General features: G+C 37.7%; 5 protein-coding genes across 7 annotated transcripts; 2 read left to right on the top strand and 3 right to left on the bottom strand.

The window, feature by feature from the left end:
- Nucleotides 1–1,092: 1,092 nt before the first annotated feature.
- On the top strand, nt 1,093–2,704 carry LOC111478110 (F-box protein SKIP27-like). The gene is made up of 4 exons (XM_023122215.1): nt 1,093–1,239; nt 1,497–1,792; nt 1,921–1,995; nt 2,090–2,704. The coding sequence occupies exons 2-4, from the start codon at nt 1,541–1,543 to the stop codon at nt 2,333–2,335; spliced, it is 573 nt and encodes a 190-aa protein (XP_022977983.1). The 5' UTR covers nt 1,093–1,239; nt 1,497–1,540; the 3' UTR covers nt 2,336–2,704.
- A 4,276-nt stretch (nt 2,705–6,980) lies between these two features.
- Nucleotides 6,981–10,292, top strand: LOC111478106 (transport inhibitor response 1-like protein Os04g0395600). 3 transcript variants are annotated; one of them, XM_023122206.1, is made up of 4 exons: nt 6,981–7,860; nt 8,597–9,089; nt 9,293–10,054; nt 10,186–10,292. In XM_023122206.1, the coding sequence occupies exons 1-3, from the start codon at nt 7,349–7,351 to the stop codon at nt 10,046–10,048; spliced, it is 1,761 nt and encodes a 586-aa protein (XP_022977974.1). In that variant the 5' UTR covers nt 6,981–7,348; the 3' UTR covers nt 10,049–10,054; nt 10,186–10,292. The 3 variants fall into 3 exon arrangements, with proteins under 3 accessions (XP_022977974.1, XP_022977975.1, XP_022977973.1); XM_023122207.1 differs by having other exon boundaries at nt 8,597–8,747; nt 8,838–9,089; nt 9,293–10,194; XM_023122205.1 differs by having other exon boundaries at nt 9,293–10,194.
- On the bottom strand, nt 10,111–12,061 carry LOC111478107 (sugar carrier protein C-like). Its single transcript, XM_023122209.1, has 4 exons — nt 11,887–12,061; nt 11,480–11,802; nt 10,746–11,381; nt 10,111–10,660 (listed from the first exon to the last, which is right to left on the bottom strand). Exons 1-4 carry the CDS (start codon nt 12,020–12,022, stop codon nt 10,139–10,141), a joined length of 1,617 nt encoding a protein of 538 aa, XP_022977977.1. The 5' UTR covers nt 12,023–12,061; the 3' UTR covers nt 10,111–10,138.
- Nucleotides 12,062–12,419: 358 nt separating this feature from the next.
- On the bottom strand, nt 12,420–15,317 carry LOC111478109 (vesicle-associated protein 4-2-like). The gene is made up of 7 exons (XM_023122213.1): nt 14,839–15,317; nt 14,544–14,614; nt 14,226–14,307; nt 13,926–14,047; nt 13,029–13,106; nt 12,820–12,939; nt 12,420–12,723 (listed from the first exon to the last, which is right to left on the bottom strand). Exons 1-7 carry the CDS (start codon nt 15,077–15,079, stop codon nt 12,664–12,666), a joined length of 774 nt encoding a protein of 257 aa, XP_022977981.1. The 5' UTR covers nt 15,080–15,317; the 3' UTR covers nt 12,420–12,663.
- Nucleotides 15,318–16,854: 1,537 nt separating this feature from the next.
- Nucleotides 16,855–17,641, bottom strand: LOC111478111. The gene is made up of 2 exons (XM_023122216.1): nt 17,277–17,641; nt 16,855–17,191 (listed from the first exon to the last, which is right to left on the bottom strand). The coding sequence occupies exons 1-2, from the start codon at nt 17,541–17,543 to the stop codon at nt 17,024–17,026; spliced, it is 435 nt and encodes a 144-aa protein (XP_022977984.1). The 5' UTR covers nt 17,544–17,641; the 3' UTR covers nt 16,855–17,023.
- Nucleotides 17,642–18,486: the final 845 nt, after the last annotated feature.

Raw genomic sequence — 18,486 nt, 5'->3', positions numbered from 1 at the left:
TAATATCATGTGAATTAAATAATGCACGTGGGTCAAATAAAGTGGGGTTCGTGTTCGTATCATGCGAACAAAAATAAAAAAAGAAAATGGTTCAAATTCAAAAGGCTCTAAGTCAGTCAATATTGACTGCTATGTAGTTGAATAGTTTAACGAAACTAGCTAAAATTGAAGTTTAATTAAGTTTTATAAAATAAAATTGAAAAAAAAGGTCTATAAAATAAAATGTCTACTAGTGGTGGAGTTTGATCCATACATAAAGATGGGTCGGAGTTGGACAAACTGAATTGCTAACTCTTTATTTTAATATCTGTCTTTACTGGAAGATGTAAAACTGGTTCGTGAGAGTCCAATATCATAGTGGATGTGGTCGAGCTGCACTGGGTGGACCCGACCCGCTAGACTAGAATACTCATGTGAATGTATGTGACCGTGGAGACGCCCATTCCGATTGAATCGAACGCGTTACTTACCCCTTTTTGACTCGTTGAGATGAATGGGTCCTATGCGCTGTTGACTCACATTGGCATCGATATTAAATATGTAAAAAGAGTAACAGCCGTCAACCCATGGCCGCCCGCCTTATTAGAATATATCAAGTCCAGTCAAAAGAAACCCGCACCGGCAGAGTTCGGATCCTCTACTCCCTAGTCACCATACACTTCTCTCAAAACGACGCCGAATCGCAGTGGCACAGACACGTGTCTCATCTTGGTTGCCTAACTTTTATAACACGTGTCATGAAAAGAATTTAAAAAATTAAAATTTAAAATACGTGTTGGAGAAGGAACCGGCATCGCCGACTTGAACCGACCATATCTCCACGTCATCACTGTGAAGCATCCAGGTAAATTCCATCCCATTACCAGCCAACACGTGTCCCACTACTCCAACGGCTAGTTTTTGCCCTTCATTTCGTCGTTCCTCCACTTAGTTTTAACCGCCGAAGGAGATAAATGACATCAACGATAAAAACGGAGATTTTTCTTCCCCGAAAATTCCAGCGGATTCTGTAAAGTGCGTGGGGATATTTAAAAATTTTCTATTTTTATTTTGAAGTTTTAAATTTTTGAAAAGCGAAATATCCCATCTTTTTCTATCGGTATATAAGATGGAATGTCGACAATTTGAAAGCAACTCCGTAGTTTGCTGAGTTTCCATTTTAAGAGCAAAAACTTTCTTTGAAACTGAATCAGAAAGAGAGAGAGCGAAATTCAAATCTCCACGGCCATCGACAATCAGGTTCGTTTCGCTCCAGATTCAAATTTGAATTTCTTCATTACTCGACACTAAATTTAGATTTGTTCCTTATTTGACACTTTCAATCTGCTTTTGCAAAATCATTCTTATAAAAAAAACGGCTTCGCTTCGATCAGATTTTTGTTAGGGTTCTTGAAGCTCTTTGAATCTCGTAGTTTATAGATTCGGTTTTTTTTTTCTTTTAGGATTTTATCAGTTCTAAATGATTTATGTTCGTTCTTTCCCGCGCGTTGATACAGATAAGCGAATAGATTTAAATTATTTTGAGTATCGAGAATTAACAATGGCGTTGGGAAAGAAGAGCGGTTGTTTGAAATCGAAAAGCGTCGTCTCTGCTGCCGATAAAGAGCTGGATTTCGGAGTTGTGAGATATGCGCGTGGTTTAGGAAGGAAACGTGTTGTGATTTCTTGCAATCAGGAGGATTCGTCTATCGACTTGACGCCGAAGACACCGTCGAAGAGGCGCTGCAGCGTCGTCAGTACGACGGTGGACGCCGGTTGGTCTCTGCTCGAGGTTCTGCCTCAGGAGATTCTGGTTAGTACAATTACAAAGTTCTTGAGATTGAAATCGATTCGATATTGCACCATTCAAATCCTTGCATTCGGTCCTTTTTTCAACTATTGTGTCTGAAATGCATTTTTCCCCCTTCCCCTCTCCATTAGATTAGGATACTCTGCGGTTTGGACCATGATGATTTGAAACAGCTAGTCCGCGTTTCGAAAACAATTAGCGAAGCGGTAAGCATCACTCGCATCATTTTTCACTTTATTTTGTTTCCTTTCATTTCTTTCCATGATTCTCATTGATTAAGGGTTTCAATTGCATTTACAGACTTTAATTGCCAAAGAATGGCATTTCGCTTATAGAACCCCCTCAAAGATCCGTGCATTTCGCACTTCCATTGAACTTGACGACAATTTCATCGATCTCGACGAGATTGAAGCCCCAGATGCTCCTCTCACAAGACGATTTAGGTCTCCATTAAGCAGAAAAAAGCTCGCGGACATTTCCGTGGCCTTGTTTGCCGAAGAAGAGCAATGGCCAAGGAAAAAGTACGCCATTGAGACAGAGATGTGAATTAAGCCAGAGGGCTCTGTAAATACATCTGTATTTTTGTTGTATAAACACTGTGCTGGTAGGAAGAAAGACGTAGTTAGGGATCTGAGACATTTTCGCTGACAAATTCTTCAAATCTTTCATTGAAGATGAAGATGAAGATGGGTGTGTTAGGAATGCATCTCGTTCTTTTTGTACATGTATTACAAAGGCAGGTGATAGGTAAATTCGTTTACAAGGGTAGCATTTTGGTTTAGTCCCTTTCAAATTCTGATAAATTCGAACAGTTCATTATACTGTTGCTCTCATTTGTTCTCTCTGTCTAATAAAAACGAAGCCCATTTTCCTCGGAACTTCGTGTCACCATTTATTTAACCTACGTTTCTGGTTTCCATGTGTATTTCTGGTTTTGATTCAATTTGAATAACTTCCCATCCTTGGCAGATGGGATTGTGGGGTTTCTGTTTTTCTTTCCCTTTTGGTGTGGTGTGTGATTAAAACGATCTGTAACGTATGAGGAATTGAGGTTGGCATAGAGGGAAGAAAAAAAAGCTGGATTTGGAAACACAATAGGAATTACCAGAAGTGTCTCGACTTTGACTGCCTTTTTCCCAATTAAGTTGTGGAAATGTGCTCTGTACAATCTTGATTCATGAACTGGCGACCCTGAAACTTCGTCTCATTAGAGGTCAGTTTCTTTTTCCTTCTTCAAATTATCTACAAAAGAGAGCTTTTCCTCAAGTTTTTTAAAATGTACACGCTCACCACTCACCGCTAACATTTGGACTTTTACTCTTAAGCTTCTATTAAGGTTTTTAAAATGTAATCCCACCGCTATGTTATTTTTTAGCTTTTACTTTCAAGCTTCCCTCTTTTAAAATGTCTAAGCCCACAGCTAATAGTATTGTACTCTTTGGACTTTTACCTTAAACTTCCCTTGAGGTTTTTGAAGTCTTTTAAAATGTTTAACCCTACTGCTAATAGTATTGTACTCTTTGTACTTTTACCATCAGCTTCCCTTGAGGTTTTTGAAGTGCATAAAACTAACCAACTCGTATAAAAATATTTCATTCTCCTCTCCAATAAGCTTTTCTCAAAGTTTTTAAAACAGCTAGGAATAGATTTCCATACCTTTATAATAAAATGTATCGTTATCCTCTCCAATCAAAATAGGATTTTACCGAAGGCTTTAATTGATGAGTTACCGATTCATTTGGTGCTTAATTTCTACTTTTAAAGCTCACATTTACACTGCTACAAGTTAATCTAGCCTGTATAACTTTGAAAAACAGTCCTTAATTGCCTTAATTCATGTAATTAACATGCTAATAGTCGAATAGCTAGTTTCCAGATGTACAAGCATTGATTTCCAGATGGACAAACACAAGCGACGAACAGAAAAAAAGGAACAAGATCTTGAGTGAATAAGTCTTAATATAGATAATAATGAAAGCTTTATGATCATTGGCTTGGATGTATGTTCTATTATTGGTGGCATCTTGGAACTGGTTGCTGCTAATGTATTTGGACATTGATTTTTTTAGTGTTCATAGCTAGTGCTGGAATGATTAGTTACTAAATAATTATGTCCAGTGGGGGCTGTCTTTCGCGAATTTCTAGAATGCATAATTATTTAAATTCCTTTTTCCAAACCCTCGTTCTTATCTACTTTGAGTCACTCTTTTCAGAAGATCATTATTAGGTAAATTTTTATATTCAAATTAAGATGGATAATCATGTTTTTAAATTAACATATGATCCATTTCTTGTTCTACCTTGCGTGGTATTTTAGCTACCATCTATTGAAAATACCTCCAAACTTATCTTGATTCTCGATATTTGGTATTATTATAATGACTTTTAAAAATGACACAATAAAATATTAAATAAAATAAATAGCTAGCTACCCTATGCATGTATTATGATATGCACGTGACTTAAGTATTTTAAGAAATAAGTATGACCCTAACACATAACCCATACGTGCAGGTATAGGCTTACCAGACAGTTCGCACATTGTTGCCCCCTTTTCTTATTGGACCAGTCTTCTCTAGTAGCTCTTCTCGCTTGCTTAGTGAATGTTTTTCCATTTTCGTTATCATTTAATACAACATCGCTGGCGTTCTATACATATTGTATCATTTTTCATATCATTTCACATATCGTTCATCATGTAAATACATGACTCTACACAATGGTATGATATTAATTAGAAACCTACCGAGATGTTTAATGTATATAATTCTTTATAATTTAAAAAGCTTATTAGTTATTAAATTTAAAAAATAAAATGAAATAAAAAAAAACTAGAGGCTAGTTAAGATACTCTCCAAATACTACATCATATTTTCTTAACTTGACTTTGAAAAGGTGGTAACTCAGGCGAACCAGCCACCAGCCCAATGGGAGCACCGCATTTTTGGGCTTTATATGAATTGGGCCCATCAATTTGGGCCTATCAATATGGGCCTGTAATATCAGCCCAAATACTCAAATTAGAAACGAAGCGAGATTTGAGGGTAACAGGCTGATGTGGAGAAGGCAACAAGAAATTGGGCCACATTAGGGAGGAAGGAAAAGGTGCCACGTGTAAGAACCCCAAAGCAGGCCCCCATCACACGTCAGATATTTAATTTCAGTGTAAAGAGAATTAGATAATGATGTGGACATTGAAGAGAGTGATTTGGCACAAATACAACACTACGCAACATGCGGTTGTAATCTATTCCCCTCTATCACCACTAATTCCAATAATTATTCTTTTTTTATAAAATTAAACATTACAAATTTTAATTTTAATTTATTTGCAGGGAGAGCCCCCTAATGAGTTGAGTAATTACATTATAGTGCCCAACTAAACCTAGCGGGCCCCACCATCTCTTTTTATTCTTAATCATGAGTGGCTCGACATTTTACGAAATTCCCCCGATATTTATTCATTTTTACAATGGGCTACCCTACCCTTTTTCCAAAAGGATCATTCCCTAATTTCCTTTTTATCTTTTATTTTACCACTTTTTATTTTTATTATTTTTATTTTTCCATGTAGTCGGCTCCGGCTGGCTCCGGCTGGCTGGCTCGGCTGCGTCGGCCTTCAATTATGAGATTAATTAAAGAGTTAAGGCCAGATGGTTATGAGCTGTAATGTCATTGGCCATGTAAGAGTGCAATAAAATTAATGTTTAATTAGTGAATGATTATCTTTAATCATAGAGATTCGTGAGCATTAGCTGTGTATGGAATTGTAGATGAGGGTCTCACGTGACATTTATCATTTTAATTCAATATAACCCATTCACACTAATTATTAATCTAAACAATTTTTTTTTTTAATTTTTAATTTTAAATATATTTCCTTTGATGTTTCGGTCTTTCCCACATGTGATCGCCACATCAAGGGCGAATCCCCGATTGTCGTCGGAAAATCTTTGCAATGCAAGGTGATGAGAGAGAAGGGCAACGTAACTCGTTAATTTTAAATTAATCTATAAAACTATGTATTAGATGTAACCTACGTAATTGTAATTAGAAGTGTACATGGTTTGAGTTGAGTTGAACTTAAGTTTTTTTTTGGATTGGTTAGGTCAGGTTGGAGAAGGCAGCCCAAGTCGATTGAACTTTATAATTCTGGGTGTGTTAGTTAAGTCAGTTTGGGTACCATCATCAAACGACATGCATGTTCAAATGACGATGAACACAAATACGAGAGATCTTATAAGAATGTTCGGTGAATGAGAGATCTTTTGGGAATGACAAATGGTGAATATTGTGAGACTGATGCAATACATAGCGAACAAAAGTGGACAATATCTACTAGCAGTGGGCTTAGACGATTACATATTAGACGCATTTTAAAATTGTGAGACTGATGCGATACATAACGAACAAAAGTGGACAATACCTACTAGCAGTGGGATTAGACGATTACAAATGGTATCAGAGCTAGACAACAAACAGTTTGCTAGCGAGGAAGTTGGACCCCTAAAGGGGTGGATTGTGAGATCCTACATCGATTGGAGAGTGGAATCTCTCCCTAGTTAAAAACGCGGTACGTTACGAGCAAAAACGAACAATATTTACTAGCGATGATTGGCGATATGTAACGAGGTAAAACGAACAATATCTACTAGTGGTGAGCAACGATACATAGAGGATCAAAGCGAATAATATCTATTAACGATGAATTTAAGCTGGAAATTAAAAATACACGAAAATAAAAAGCTAAAGGGTAAAAGGGAGAAAGTGTTTTGGTTGCAAAAAGGGGGTGAAATATGTGATGATGAGATGAAGTGAGCCCCTTCCACAAATAATTGCCCATTGAAAAATTTAGTGAATTATTTTTTATTTATAATTTATTTGACCTAAAAAAAAAAAAAGAAACAATTTTCTTTCTATTTATTTATTTATTTATTTTTGTTTTTTTCCCTTTAAAAAACAAACAAACAACAATTCATTAAATTATATTATAATAAATCGACTAAACTGAGATTCAACAACTGAAGGGCAGTCCCCGGGCAATCCGCTGCCCAGATTTACAGTCATCAAAACAGGAAAAGAAAGAGGCAACGTGGCAGAATTGTATTGGAGGTTGAACAGACGCGCGAAAACGCAAGTGGTGGAGGTTGGAGAAAGAAATGGAGTTTATTAGAGGCATTGTATTACTCTGTTTCTTCTGCTTTTTCTATAATACGCAATTACTCGGCTTTCTCACTTTGGCTCTTCCCACTTCCCAATCGCTACAAAACATCCCATTTTCGTTATTAGCTTCACTGAGTCAACTCGGTCCTCCTCTGTTTCTTCTTTAACTTCATATACGATTCTCCGCTTTACTTTCAGTTTCCTCTTTTAATTTTCAAGTTCTTGCAGATCTTTGTTTTCCTCGTCCTGTTCTTATTCATTTTTGGTTTGAATTACTCGGCGTTGTTTGTTTCTGGGAAATTTTGGGTATCTCGTTTCTAAGTACATTTTCGAATTTGATTTTCCTTATGGGGGGTTTCAGATAATCAATCTGTTGAGTGTTTTTTGAGGGGAAAAATGAGTTCGAAGAGGAAGAAGAAGGGGGGGTCAGGGGACTCGGACGAGTCGACTCGGGCTGGTTCCATTTTCCCAGATGAGGTATTGGAAAGGGTTCTGAGTTTGGTTAAGTCTCGAAAAGATAGAAGCTCTGTTTCCCTGGTTTGTAAAGATTGGTTCAACGCCGAGCGGTGGTCTCGAACCCACGTTTTCATCGGGAACTGTTACTCTGTTTCACCGGAAATTGTAATCCGACGGTTCCCGAACATTCGGAGTGTGTCGTTGAAGGGGAAACCCAGGTTTTCGGATTTCAATTTGGTGCCTCCGAATTGGGGAGCTGATATTCATTCATGGCTTGTCGGCTTCGCTTCAAAATACCCAAATCTCGAAGAGTTGAGGCTCAAAAGAATGACTGTAACTGACGAGAGCTTGGAGTTTTTGGGTCGTTCGTTCCCTAATTTCAAAGCTCTTTCAATGATGAGCTGCGATGGGTTCAGCACCGATGGGCTTGCGGCCATTGCCACTCACTGCAAGTACGTCATTTCTTCTTCTGTTGTTTTGAAAACTGTGAGTCATTAAGATGAGATCTGGGTTGTTTGGGAAATGCCTTTTGGAAGAATATTGATTTCTTTTTGTTTTTGATGCCCTCTCAGCAAATGGTTATGAAATTAAAGCAATGTTTGGTTTGGTCACTGGTTCGTTTGTTTCAGTTAGTTTTATATGGGGTTGCTGATGGACACCACTCACACAGTATCGACTCGGAATCATATTCTAAAGTTTTGAACTCATAATAAATACAATTGTACTGCGTATGATTCTGTTATTGGTACCTATTATAATAGCATCTCTTGCTCCTGATTGAACTCTGATGAGAGAAATTTTCAAACTTTTTTCTCCGTCTTTGGCACATCACATCTTTACTGAGATCACACATCTGTAGAAGAGGGGAATGAAAACATTAATAAGAATAGTGTAAAAACCTATCTTGAGGAGAAGTCTGAGAGAAAAAATTCAAGGAGAACAATATCTACTAGTGGTGAGTTTGAATGGTTACGAATGGTATCAAAGTCAGTTATTGACGTTGCGACACACTAGTCGGAATAGGGCTAGATTCTCTCTATAATAAGACACCTCCTAAACTAACATATAGGAACCCAAAGAGAAAAATATGATTTCTATGCCAGAGATTACAAGACAAACATTTTGTTTGTTGGGTGGATGGTGTGTTCTTGCGAGAAAGCAAAACTCTGACGTGTAATTTGGTGTCAGGAACTTGACGGAGCTGGACATACTTGAGAATGACATCAATGACAAGAGTGGAAATTGGTTGAGTTGCTTCCCAGATACCTTGAAATCTCTGCAAGTACTCAACTTTGCAAGTTTGAACAGCGACGTCAGTTTTGAGTCCCTTGAGAAGCTGGTAAAAAGGTGCAAATCATTGAAGGTTTTGAAGGTCAATAGGAATATAAACTTAGAACAATTACAGAGGCTGCTTGTTAATGCTCCTCAGTTAACAGAGTTAGGCACCGGCTCTTTCTCTCAAGACCTCACTCTCCGGCAGTACTACGACCTCGAAGATGCCTTTAAAAGTTGCAACAATCTTCATACTCTCTCGGGCTTATTGGAGTCCACAGTGTTGTATCTCCAAGTTCTTTTTCCTGCCTCTGCCAACTTAACTTTCTTGAATCTCAGCTACGCCATTCTGCACAGTGGTGAACTTGCTGGTCTTCTTTCCCACTGCCCCGTCCTCCGCCGCCTTTGGGTATGCCTCATTTTTCTCTCCTTCTATGACCGTTGATTTTTGTTTTGGTTGAGCCTGGTGAGGATTGTCGGGAGGGAGTTCTACATTGGCTAAGCTCAAAATAAAACCACAAGAGCTTATGCTTAAAGTGGACAATATCGTACCATTGTGGAGATTCGTGCTTCCTAACAAAGCCCTCTAACAAAGCCCTCTTATTAGTGCAGGTTTTAGACACAGTTGAAGACAAGGGCCTGAAGGCTGTTGGACTCAGCTGCCCCTTGCTAGAGGAACTGCGTGTATTTCCAGCAGATCCGTATGCTGACAATTTAGTTCATGGGGTAACAGAGTCTGGGTTTCTTGCTGTCTCTTATGGCTGCCCTAAACTCCATTACGTTCTCTACTTTTGTCATCAGATGACAAACGAGGCTGTAGCCACCATTGTGCAGAACTGCCCAGATTTCACCCATTTTCGTCTCTGTATTATGAACCCCCACCAACCTGACTATCTTACAAAGCAACCAATGGACGAGGCCTTTGGTGCCGTGGTGAAAACATGCTCTAAGCTACGTAGACTAGCCATTTCGGGTTTGCTAACAGACATAACATTTGAATACATAGGGAAATATGCAAAAAACTTGGAAACTCTTTCAGTGGCTTTTGCTGGAAGCAGCGACTGGGGAATGCAGTGTGTTATGAGTGGTTGTCCAAAGCTGAGAAAACTGGAAATCAGAGACAGTCCATTTGGAAATGCTGCTTTGCTTTCTGGTTTGGAAAGGTATGAATCCATGAGATCTCTATGGATGTCGGCCTGTAAGGTGACGATGAATGGGTGTCGAATTTTGGCGAAGCAGGTGCCGAGGTTGAACGTTGAGGTTATTAAGGATGGTGGGAGTGATGAATGTGAGGCTGAAAGTGTTTATGTATACCGCTCCGTTGCAGGTCCGAGAAGGGACGCCCCGTCTTTCGTTCTCACCCTCTAAATCCTTGTAAGTATTAAGAATCATTTGGCTTTACAAAAAAATGAAGTTCAAACTCCGCATCAGATTAACTTGATTGTTGTTCTTGGGGAATTAATATGTTCTAATCTCATAAATCACATCCAATGATGGTGTGACAGTTGAAATTACTTGTTGCCGTCCTTCACCCATCTCTAGGCCTCCAATTTGGTGATGATTATGAGTCACAAATCTTGACCAATACCAATGGCTCTTCCACACTTTGGGCATTTCTTCAATTGGGATGCCTTTGGTTTCAGGGAGGAAGAAGTAGATGAAAAGGGTCATCACACAAACCCATAACCCAAAGAAAATGAAGACTCCAAACTTCATGTGGCACAGCATCGTCAAGAAAACTTGCGCATTTGCAAATGTGAAGAACATGTTTGCAGATACATTCACACTTTGAGCCGCTGATCGTATTTCCAATGGCAAGATCTCACTGGGAACAAGCCAACCCAGAGGCCCCCAAGACCAAGCGAAACCTGCAACATAATTGCCTATGAAAAGCACAACTACAATTGCGTACCACTTTGGCAACTGTTCTACCATGCCATTCACTCCAAATTTTGCTCCAATCGCCCCTGCTATAATCGTCTACGGGAATACAACAACCAAAACATACCAGGATTAAGAAGGAAGAACAAGAGTTTCTAATAAGTCTTTCAACTTTTAAAAGTACCTGACAAATCAACATTTGAATGCCTCCCTCGAAAAAAAGGTACCTCCGTCCCCACTTATCGATGCCGTAAATCGAAACAACAGTGGCAAGCACATTCCAGGTGCCAGTGATTAGGGCGGACATCATAGAAGCATCCGATTCAAAGCCGATAGAGTTGAAAAGGAGGGGACTGTAGAAAAGGATGACATTGATGCCGGTGAGTTGCTGGAAGAAAGGAATTAGTAGGGCCATAGAGAGGTGGGGTCTGTATTTCCTGTGCAGCAAGTTTCTCCATTGATGTTTGACTCGTTTTGAGGTTTCACTGGCTGCAACTAAATCCTGAAACTCTTCTTCCACATCTTCAACACCACGAACTCTTCTGAGTCTGTTCTTGGCTTCCTCATGGGGATGCTGTCCTCTTTCAATCATTGAATTGGGGGTGTCCGGAAGGAGGACTGAGCCAATGATGATAATCAGAGCTGGGACTATGGCTCCCCCTAAACTCAATCGCCATCCCCACCCACCCTTAATCTTGGCAGAGAAATAGTTAACAACATTGGCTATAAGGATGCCGATTGTGATGAATAATTGGAAGAAGAAGTTCAAACCGCCTCTGTTTCTATAGGGAGCCATTTCAGAAAGATAGAGTGGCAAAGACTGTAGTTGTGTACAACAATCCAACCAAAAACTATGCAATAAGTTAAGGTTGCATAGCATTTATAAATTTATTGAACGCATAAAATTAGAAAATTTACCTGATTTGTAAATCCGATACCAAAGCCAAGTAAAAGGCGGCCGAGAATGAGCATCCAAAAGGCTGTGGCGAAGCTATTAACGATCGCGCCGACACAGAACAACACGCCGCCTAAGAGCATGGAAGATCTCCGGCCAAACTTACGCGTCACAGTTGACGCGACGAGCGAGGCGACCAGCGCCGCTAAGTAGAGCGAGGACGTGAACATCGTCAAACTAGCACTGTCGTATTGGCAGTACTGGTTTTTGGTTGAAATCCGATTCTTTGTCTCGTAAACATCCTTAAAGAACTTCTCCAGAAAAGAGTCCATGGATGTCACCCCGCCTAAAATAATAACAATAATGTATCAATTCAATCATACTATAAGCTGCTTCTGAGTTTTAACAATTAAAGAAATGAAAGTAGTACCTGAAATTCCGATATCATAACCAAAAGCGAGACCACCCATGGCAGCGACGATGCATGTTACGGAGACAAAGGGAGTAAGTTTTCCGGGATACTCCTTTATAACCTCACCGGAGAGGATTCCTCCAGCTGCAGACATTTTAATGCTAAGTATACGATTGAAGTACCCAATTTTATAATTATAGTGGGAAAAGAAAACTCTCTCTAAAGCGACCGCAAGACCTACGAGTCAACGATAATACCGATCTTGTTTTGTAATTTGAAATTCCTGTCTTCATTAATAAACAATTATTAATTGTTCAAAGTCAAGCACTTTGACAATGTCAAGAGAAGTTCGCCCACATATTTGAATACCAAATTCTAATAATATTTTTGTATAATATTATATTAGATGATTACCACGTTTTTCCATGGGGGAAATCATTTTTTTCTTTAATATTCATAATCAAAATTTGAGTATATTAAGAAGTAGTTTTTCTAATGGTTTGTTCTTGTTTATGAATCTTTTACAAGCGAGAAAGAAAGAAAGAAAGAAAGAAAGAAATGACATTATCTTTATCTACATATAAAAGAGCAATTTCCCAGTGGGTGTCTCAAATTACACGACTTGACCTCGGGGGGGTTGGGTTTCTTTCAATGGAAATAAAATAACCTCACTTTCACCTAAACAATATTTTGGATAATATACCAAAAAGATTACAACACGACTATTTAAGGCTAGAATTCATTTGGAAATCCCTTTCAAATTACAGAAGCATACCCGGAAAACTGAAACCAAATCTATACAGAGTCTACGCCTTCAACTTGTTGTTTCGCAAGATATCTTTCCCTCCTTTCTTTCTGAACAAACACAAAATGGAAGTGAACATGAAGAGTGAAATTCGTTTGATTCAAAATATTAGAAGATTTGCATACCAAAACTAAGGATAAACTCACCCATTCATCTATCACCAGCCCTTCTCCAATTATTTTTGGACCTGTTTCTTCTGCTGGTTTCTTGCGCGCCTCAAGTGCAGCATCGGCCTCCGCTAATTGGCGCTTCAATTTTTCTAAAGCCTACACAGAAACAGAAATGAAACGGGTTACTACTCAAAATTATTATATACTTCTTTTCTGATTTATTATCATTCAATAAACCAACTTACAGCATTAGGACGCTCTGGATCCAGGAAAACAACCCGCAATATCTGTTCTATTGACACTTGGTCCTTCTGCTCATCAAACTAGATCAAGATAGAAAAAGAAGAATGTTTGATCAGTATTCATTTTGCTTGCTCTCCCTAGTCCGGCATGAAAAGGCATAGATTCTGGATGTTAGGAAAGTTAAAAGGCATTCTAAAACAAGCAACGTGTGAACAAAGTGATATTCATAAGTTTGAAGTTACGTTTTAAGAATAGTTACGAGTAAGACCTCTGTTCTTTTTTTCTTTTAATGAGATTAGGTAAGTGAAATATACAGGGGTGAGGGAGCCAAAACTGGGGTTACAAGCAGGCCCACCAGTTTATCATAAGGTCACTTCAACTAGTCTGTAAAAGGAGGGAAGAAGCATTACACCATTCAAAATAAGACCAAATTTTTTTAATTACATGTCCTAACCAGAAAATGAATATTGACAAAACTCTATTAAAAACAAAACCAAATCATGAAATATGATGGCCAGCGACTGATATGTGATGCATATACCGCTAAGGAGACTATTCACCAAAACTTTACTTCTCATCAAATGTTCAACCTAAATTTGTGAAGAATCTTGTGCGGAACCAATAGTCCTTTCATTGTGGCGATTATTAATTTAAAACGGCATACAGACCTCGCTCACCAATGAACAACATATAGCCCTCTAATTTTGACAAGTGACAACTGAAACTCCTCTACATATTGACAATTCCGTTTCCTCTTACAGGACCATCAATAAGCTAAAGTGAAACAAGACACGACTGCATGTTTGTAGCACTAAGACCTTGATTAACTTGTTGAATAAAACTCCCAACAAAGCATAAATAATTGGAAAAAAGCAAGCTAAGGGAAGGGCGAGACTCACCAGTTCAGGCACATAATCCATTTGTCCCTTCACCTTCAAGCTCATAATTTTAAACTTAACCCTGTTGTTCTTTTGATCCACAGGTTTCTCGTTGTTTTCGGGAACCTCAACAAACTTGAAAACTAGGAGATCCATCCAACATTGACAGCAAATAAAAATTATAAATTAATAAGAAACGTCAAAATTCACCAATTTCAAGAACAACGATAAAGAGAAATAAGCAAATTAATGATCGCGGCTGCTATATCTGAACCTAGGAACAGACACAAAATGGATAAGACATCCAGGAAAATAGTTTACCAGTGGCTATGAGGCTCTCTCCGGGGGCAAGAATAGCACCAGGAGGACGCATGAAGCAACTTTTTGGTGCAGTGGTTTGGAACTATACGAACATTCAAACACAATGGATCAATAATCACAATAAGCCAAATTTTACAGACAGTATTAGGAAGGAAGAGAGCTATTTTTGGAAATCATAACTATTAACTACTACTAACACGCGAACACACTGCCCAGTGTCCAGTGATCAACAAGACTGTAAAACAAAATATCTGAATTCTCGAATATGGATACAAAAATGCAAAACTACAATGCCTAGAATAGGACGTTCATTCGCACCTTGAATGCAACATAAGATTTGCTTGTATTTTTTATTCCAATGGCACTCCTGACCTGCTTGCCAGGTTCATCTTCAAAAACAGAAAGATGAATCAATTAAACCTAAGATCGCCCCGAAATTCGAATCAATTCGAAAATTCAAACTTTCTAAATCCGAAATGCAGCTGATAGTTAAAAGTCAACACAGATCGAGATCATACCTATAATGAGCAGAACAAATCCAACTAAGAATAATCAAACAAAAATTCATAAAATGAAACCAAAAAAAAAATAAAAATAAAAAAATAAAACTCACAAGGAAAGAAAAGCTTATTCGACGGATCGAGCTTGAGCCGGCGCCGGGTGGGAAGCAGCGACCTAGCAACGGAGGAGACAGAGGCAGAGGTGTGAGGATTTGTCCTCTCCACAGGCGGATGAGTCTGATGAGAGGTACGATACGAAGTAGTAGCGCCACTGGCGGAATGCCGAAACGTTTGCTTCAAAAAACCCCAAACCTTTCCATCGGACGTTGACTTTTGATCATCAATAGCCATCATTGAAACCTCCGTGAGCTCAATCAGAGCATCGGACAGTAAACAAACTCGTCGTCGGCCTTCTAAAATTCACGCGGAGTACCAGCCACGGCAGTTTAAAGTAGCCGTTTAGAGGAGGAGGAGGAGGAGGAGTCACCTTTTAGCTTCGACGTAAGCGGAAGGCGAGCTGAAGAGAGAGCGAGAGGGGGGATGAGAGAGAATGAGAGATAAAAGCGGAAGTGAAAAGAATTAAATGGAAGTGAAGAAAATGAGTTGAGGTCCGGAAGGGGCGTTTTGGCATTTTATTGAATCTTGTTGTCCTTGGTACATGATTAGCGAGGGAAACTGATCCGATCCACGCGTCTAAAACGTTGTCTTCACTATGCAAGCATCCACTTTCTTTTCTTTTCTTTTTATTTTTTCTTTTCTTTTTTTATAATAAATAAAATCAATTCAAATATTATTCGTTCCTGATACGCCATTTCCCTCCTTTTCTTTTTGGTAATAAAGACAAAATTGGGTACCCCAAAAATTCAATGTGACCTTTATTTATTAGTTACATTTTTATCCCCAGAGCATATATTAGTTACAACTACTCTTAATCAATGTCTTATTATTATTTGATTACAACAAATGGGGTTAGAGGACCTAAACTCCCAACTTAAAAAAGTTATTATATACTCATTATTGTTGAATTATTTCGATGTGATAGAAATATTAATAAGTAATGTTAGGAATCACCGATCTCTAATGGTATGATATTGTCCACTTTGAGCATAAGCTTCATGGCTTTACTTTGTGCTTCCCCAGAAGATCTCATGCCAATTGAGAGAGTATTCCTTGATTATAAACCCATGATCATTCCCTAACTTAGCCGACGTGGACATTCTTCCAACACCTCCCCTCGAACAAACGTATGCCTCCCCTTAATCGAGGCTCAATTCCTTTTTCTTTTGGAATCTTGGTCATTTTTTACTATGCATTCGAGGAGCCTTAACTCCTTTTTCTTTTGGAGTCATTTATTCGACATTTGAGAATTCTATTGACATGACTCTGATACTATGTTAGGAATCACCGATCTCTAATGGTATGATATTGCCCATTTTGAGCATAAACTCTCGTGATTTTGCTTTGGGCTTTCCCAAAAGGCCTCATACCACTGTAGAGTCATGCTCATCTGAATATATCCTTTATCACATTCAAATATGAAATTATGAGATAAAAAATAAATTTCTTCTTTATTTGGATATTAAAAAAATGGTATAGTGTAAATTGAACCAATTATAGATACGGATGAAATTAATGTCAAAATGTTTTTTAAAAACGAAATATTGGATGGATATATCTAATTTAACCCTTTTTTAATTTAGTGGATGACTGCCTTACCATTTCTCGTTGACTTTGAGGGTTTGATCAATTCAAATTCTTATTCTTTTTCCTTCCATTCCACTTCCACTTATATTCTCCATTTTCCCCCTAAAATTCAATCCCTTCAATTATTTTTTTTTTTTTTTTTTTTTTTTTTTTTTTACTTTTTAAATATTTAAGTTGAATCCCGAGACAAATTAAAAATAAACATTTTTCTGAAACGTGTCTCGAATCATAAAAAATTAAAATTATATAATACGGGAGTAATTTTAGAAGTTGAGAGATTAAATTTATAATTGATTTATTTTAAAGAAAATAAAAATTAATTTTGGGTACGAAAAGATTTCATGTACACGGGAAGAGATACTTTTTATTTATTTATTTTTAAAAAAAAAAATATTACAAAACTACGGTACATAACACAAACAACGATTTAATTAAAATTTAAACACCAACGTTATATTTCTAAAAATCACAAGCTTTTGAATAATGAAGTGAAAATGTTAAAATAACAATTAAATTAATAAGTTAACAGGTAAATAAATAGAAATTCATGTGTCTGAGAAGTAAAGCTCGGATAGGAGGAGGGAAAGGAAAACCTCAGAAGAGAGGGTCGGAATCGTCCCATTGAAGAACGGCAGAGTCCAAATTCTGCTCTCTTTTCAGCTTATCCTTGAGAAACCAGTCGCATAATCTCCCCGCATTCAACTCTTCGATAGAACATTTCTCTTCCTCCGCTATCACTTTCAGTAAATTCAGAGACGAGATCTAAACCAACACAAAGAACAGGTTCAGTAATAATTGAAGAACGCAAAATATAGTGAAAGGCGAGATAGAGAAACAGAGGATATACGGTTAAACGGCACAGAAATCGTTCGTGCGTGCTGAGGCCGGATACTTCGACGAGGCCGGCCTCTTCGAGAGTCAAGAATGTTCGTCTTTGAGCGCCGTTGCCTGATTCGGCCTGTTCGGCGCGGATTCTAAAGGTCGTTTTGGTGCGGAATGGAGGGGGGAAATTGGACCGAAGTCTAGTAATTGGATTGAGTTTTTGATGAAGATTTGAAGAATTGGAGAGAAATGAGGATCCGTTGTGGTGAGGGGAGGGTTTGAGTGAGATCATTTCTGGTTAATTGTTACGGGAGATGATTGAAGGAAGACGACGGCGAGGCTTATCGGTTTTATTGGTAGGGCTCTTGCTTTTATGTGGTGGACATGGAGAAGGGGGATAAATGAGAAGGACGCATTTGTTAATTTTTGATTTTTCATTTAAATAATTAAAAATATATTTTAAATAAAAATGATATTATAATTATATTTTTTTAAAAAGGTTGTTTTAAATGATAAATTTGTTGTTAAAATATTAGCACAATCAAAATCCTCGTAATTATAATTATAATAGCATATTTATTTTAGAGAAAATGATCAAATTATTTTAAAAATAAATATACTAAATATTTTAAAAAATGATTTAAAGATATATGTAAAAAAATTAAATATTTATCTAGTAAATTGTTATCTCAATTAAAAATAGTAGTATAATATTAATAAAGAGTGTCCTCCACCCTACCTATACCTACCTATACCTAAGTGCATACGATTATTATATTTTTTTGTAGTGATTGATCTTAATAAAGAGTGCGAAAGTGTAGTAGTATTTTACTAATTGTGTTCTAATCTTTTATCGATTGATCTTAATAAAGAGTTAGTAGTATTCTACTGATTGTCTTACCGTGTCTCGTTGATTGATCTTAATAAAGAGTGCGAAAATATAGCAAAAATATAGTAATATTCTACCGATTATCTTATAATTGTCTTTAATGGAGGTTAATAAAGAGTGGGAGTATTTCTGTTGCAAACTTGAGTAGAATAAAGATATTAATCCAGCAGATTATGCAAATTACAAAGTGAAAATTACAGAATAGAAGCAAGAGGAGAATGAGATGGATAAATCAAGTAGGAGCCCAACAGCTCAAATACATGACGGTTCTTAAGGATTCTTCGGCTGTCTTAACCTTCCGGTCCTCACCAGCGACGGGTTTGTTGCCGGAGTAGCACTTGGAAGA

Source organism: Cucurbita maxima, unplaced genomic scaffold (genome assembly GCF_002738345.1).
Source record: "Cucurbita maxima cultivar Rimu unplaced genomic scaffold, Cmax_1.0 Cma_Scf00004, whole genome shotgun sequence".
Lineage (NCBI taxonomy): Eukaryota > Viridiplantae > Streptophyta > Magnoliopsida > Cucurbitales > Cucurbitaceae > Cucurbita > Cucurbita maxima.
The sequence above is the reverse complement of the archived record's forward strand: the minus strand, read 5'-3'. Positions and strand labels throughout refer to the sequence as shown.

Excerpts from the sequence above, each read along its gene's own strand:
- LOC111478110 (XM_023122215.1), top strand. The coding sequence starts at position 1,541 with ATGGCGTTGGGAAAGAAGAGCGGTTGTTTGAAATCGAAAAGCGTCGTC. Across the intron at positions 1,793-1,920 it reads TTCTGCCTCAGGAGATTCTG|ATTAGGATACTCTGCGGTTT; the intron begins GTTAGTACAATT and ends CCTCTCCATTAG. Across the intron at positions 1,996-2,089 it reads CGAAAACAATTAGCGAAGCG|ACTTTAATTGCCAAAGAATG; the intron begins GTAAGCATCACT and ends TTGCATTTACAG.
- LOC111478107 (XM_023122209.1), bottom strand. The coding sequence starts at position 12,022 with ATGTCTGCAGCTGGAGGAATCCTCTCCGGTGAGGTTATAAAGGAGTAT. Across the intron at positions 11,803-11,886 it reads TTATGATATCGGAATTTCAG|GCGGGGTGACATCCATGGAC; the intron begins GTACTACTTTCA and ends TTATTATTTTAG. Across the intron at positions 11,382-11,479 it reads GTATCGGATTTACAAATCAG|TCTTTGCCACTCTATCTTTC; the intron begins GTAAATTTTCTA and ends ACACAACTACAG.
- LOC111478111 (XM_023122216.1), bottom strand. The coding sequence starts at position 17,543 with ATGATCTCACTCAAACCCTCCCCTCACCACAACGGATCCTCATTTCTC. Across the intron at positions 17,192-17,276 it reads GATTTCTGTGCCGTTTAACC|ATCTCGTCTCTGAATTTACT; the intron begins GTATATCCTCTG and ends GTGTTGGTTTAG.
- LOC111478109 (XM_023122213.1), bottom strand. The coding sequence starts at position 15,079 with ATGATGGCTATTGATGATCAAAAGTCAACGTCCGATGGAAAGGTTTGG. Across the intron at positions 14,308-14,543 it reads AATCTTATGTTGCATTCAAG|TTCCAAACCACTGCACCAAA; the intron begins GTGCGAATGAAC and ends ATGTTCGTATAG. Across the intron at positions 13,107-13,925 it reads TGGATTATGTGCCTGAACTG|TTTGATGAGCAGAAGGACCA; the intron begins GTGAGTCTCGCC and ends ATCTTGATCTAG.
- LOC111478106 (XM_023122206.1), top strand. The coding sequence starts at position 7,349 with ATGAGTTCGAAGAGGAAGAAGAAGGGGGGGTCAGGGGACTCGGACGAG. Across the intron at positions 7,861-8,596 it reads GCCATTGCCACTCACTGCAA|GAACTTGACGGAGCTGGACA; the intron begins GTACGTCATTTC and ends ATTTGGTGTCAG. Across the intron at positions 9,090-9,292 it reads CCGTCCTCCGCCGCCTTTGG|GTTTTAGACACAGTTGAAGA; the intron begins GTATGCCTCATT and ends TTATTAGTGCAG.